This window comes from Danio rerio, chromosome 2 (assembly GCF_049306965.1).
Source record: "Danio rerio strain Tuebingen ecotype United States chromosome 2, GRCz12tu, whole genome shotgun sequence".
Classification (NCBI taxonomy): domain Eukaryota; kingdom Metazoa; phylum Chordata; class Actinopteri; order Cypriniformes; family Danionidae; genus Danio; species Danio rerio.
In genome coordinates, this window is record NC_133177.1 from 63450001 (window position 1) to 63452500 (window position 2500).

The 2500-nt window shown below is 39.3% G+C and overlaps 1 protein-coding gene across 37 annotated transcripts in view; it reads left to right on the plus strand.

Moving 5' to 3' along the window:
* wu:fj49a02 overlaps positions 1–2500 on the plus strand; it is a 51508-nt gene that overhangs the window by 10625 nt on the left and 38383 nt on the right. For all 37 annotated transcript variants that reach the window (XM_073932658.1, XM_073932717.1, XM_073932664.1 and 34 more), the window contains 4 exons: positions 1414–1525; positions 1607–1740; positions 1977–2130; positions 2369–2422. In XM_073932658.1, coding sequence (XP_073788759.1) covers positions 1414–1525; positions 1607–1740; positions 1977–2130; positions 2369–2422 — 454 coding nt within the window. The remainder of the gene's footprint in view (positions 1–1413; positions 1526–1606; positions 1741–1976; positions 2131–2368; positions 2423–2500) is intronic.

The following is a 2500-nucleotide window of genomic DNA, read 5'->3' on the forward strand; positions in this document are numbered from 1 at the left end:
ATTGACTTTGAGGACATAGTAAACACTTTTAGAATAAATTGGATTAAAAGATGCTTAAAAGACCCCAACTCTTTATGGTTTCTTATTCCAAACTCTATTTTCACAAAAATTGGAGGTCTTCCTTTTATTTTAAAATGTAATTATCTACCAAATAAATTGCCAATTGCACTGTCAAAATTTCACCAGCAGGTTCTTCTTTCCTGGAAATTGTGTTATTCCCACAATTTCTCACCACATAAATGCTTTTTATGGAACAACTCTGATATTAGAATTAGAAATAAATCTATTTTTCTATCTACATGGTTTAACCGAAATATAATTGGAATTCTCTCAATTTTTGATAAGTCCGGCAACTTTTTGTCTTATGAACAATTTATGTCTAATAATAATTTTCCATTACCTTTTAAAGAATTTAATTCTGTGCAAAAAGCAATTCCGTTAGGCCTAATTCAACTTATAAAATCTCATTTAATGTTTAATGAAAATGTTATTAAAGAACCAGAGCTGATTTTAAATGGAATTAGTCTATTTGACAACAAATGTAATAATAAATATATTCGACAAATTTTTCAAAATAAAAAATATAATGTTCCTAAAGGCAAATTTTACTGGGCATCCTTCCTTGACACAACAGACTGGAAAAAAGCCTGGCTATTACCTCATAAGTACTGCATTTCCAATAAAACAAAAGAGGTTCATTTCAAAATTCTTCATAAAATATACCCAGTAAACGGTACTTTGGCAAAGTATTTGGAGATTGACAGTTTATGCACATTTTGTAAGAGTGAAGACGAAACGCTGATTCACATATTTTTTCAATGTGAAAGTACAAAAAACTTTTGGAAAAACTTATATCTCCATAAAGGTAACCACATTGCTTCTTCCAGACCCTTTCATCTTCAGGATGTCGTTTGTTATTATGGAGGTGGGGCTGATGTATCAGAGAATTACATTATTGACTTTTTTATTTTGTATGGAAAATATTTTATCCATAAACAAAAATTCTCCTGTTCGCAGCCTTCTTTTTCACATTTTTTAATAGAAATTGATGTTTTTATTAAATCTCTTAGATTAGTTAATAATAAGAAAAGTGATAGATTTTTAGTTCTCTATGATAAATATTTTGGAAACAGCACGGTTACATAAGTCCTCCTTTCCTCTTGCTGTATTTGTGTTATGTATGTTTAATTTTATTTATTTATTTATTTTTTCTCCCTTTTGTTTCTTTTTTTATTTAATTTTTAAAGTTTATATTGTTTATCCTGATCTGTTATTGTCATTGTGTTCTTTTGTGTAAATTGTTGAATTTTGTATGTTTGTTATTGAGGTCAATAAAAAAAAGAAAAAAAAGAAAAAGAAAAAAAAAATAGAGATGTGAAAACAGTGGTGTGTGTGTGTGTTCCCCTGTGATAGGGCGACAGCAGAGAGTCTGACCAATCACAATGAAGCAGATGTGCAGAGGCGGAGCCGAGAGAGACAGATGGAGATACAGCACACACAGCAGCTGGACACACACACACAGCAGGTACAGCTCACACACACACACACACACACACACACACACACAAACTCACATCGATGATGATGATGATGATGATGATGGCAGGAGGCTCAGCTAGTGCGGGACAGGGCGGAGTGTGTGGTCAGTGTGTCCGAGTCTCCCTCCCTGCATCCCTCTGTCACCATGGAGACGGGCGGAGACCCCTGCACACAGCCGTATGCAGACACAGATGCAGACAGGTGAGATCTGCAGAACACACACACACACACACACACACACACACACACACACACACACACACACACACACACACACACAGCGCTCAGAGCACTGACTGACAGAGGACATCATCTCCCCGAGTGAAGCATGAGCAGGTAATGTTATGTACATTAGCAGATGTAGTGCTGATGGAGGTGTGTGTGTGTGCCTGTGCGTGTGTGTGGGCGTGTGGGCGTGTGTGTGTGTGTGTGATCAGGCTGGAGCGGCTGCGTGTGGCACTGGGCTGTCAGGAGCGGGTGGTGCTGCAGTTGACGGAGGAGCGCACACACCTGAGACAGCGGCTGGTGCAGATGGAGGCGGAGCTACAGCACCTGTCCACCTGTCTGCTGCAGAAGGAGAGAGACGCACAGGTGTGTGCACACACACACACTTAACATCTCACACACACACACACACAGACTGGTTTAGACACTGGTCAGACTGGTTTAGACACTGGTCAGACTGGTTTAGACACTGGTCAGACTGGTTTAGACACTGGTCAGACTGGTTTAGACACTGGTCAGACTGGTTTAGACACTAGTCAGACTGGTTTAGACCAGTTTATTCTCTATATTCTGTGCTGCTGACCGCCTGCTTCTGTGTCTGCAGTTTTATCAGGAGGAGCTGGAGCGCGAGAGGATCCACGTGCAGCAGGAGATGCAGGTCAGTGAGTGTTCTACAGTGATCTCACACACCGGATCAATCACACCTGATCAATCACACCTGATCAATCACAATCCT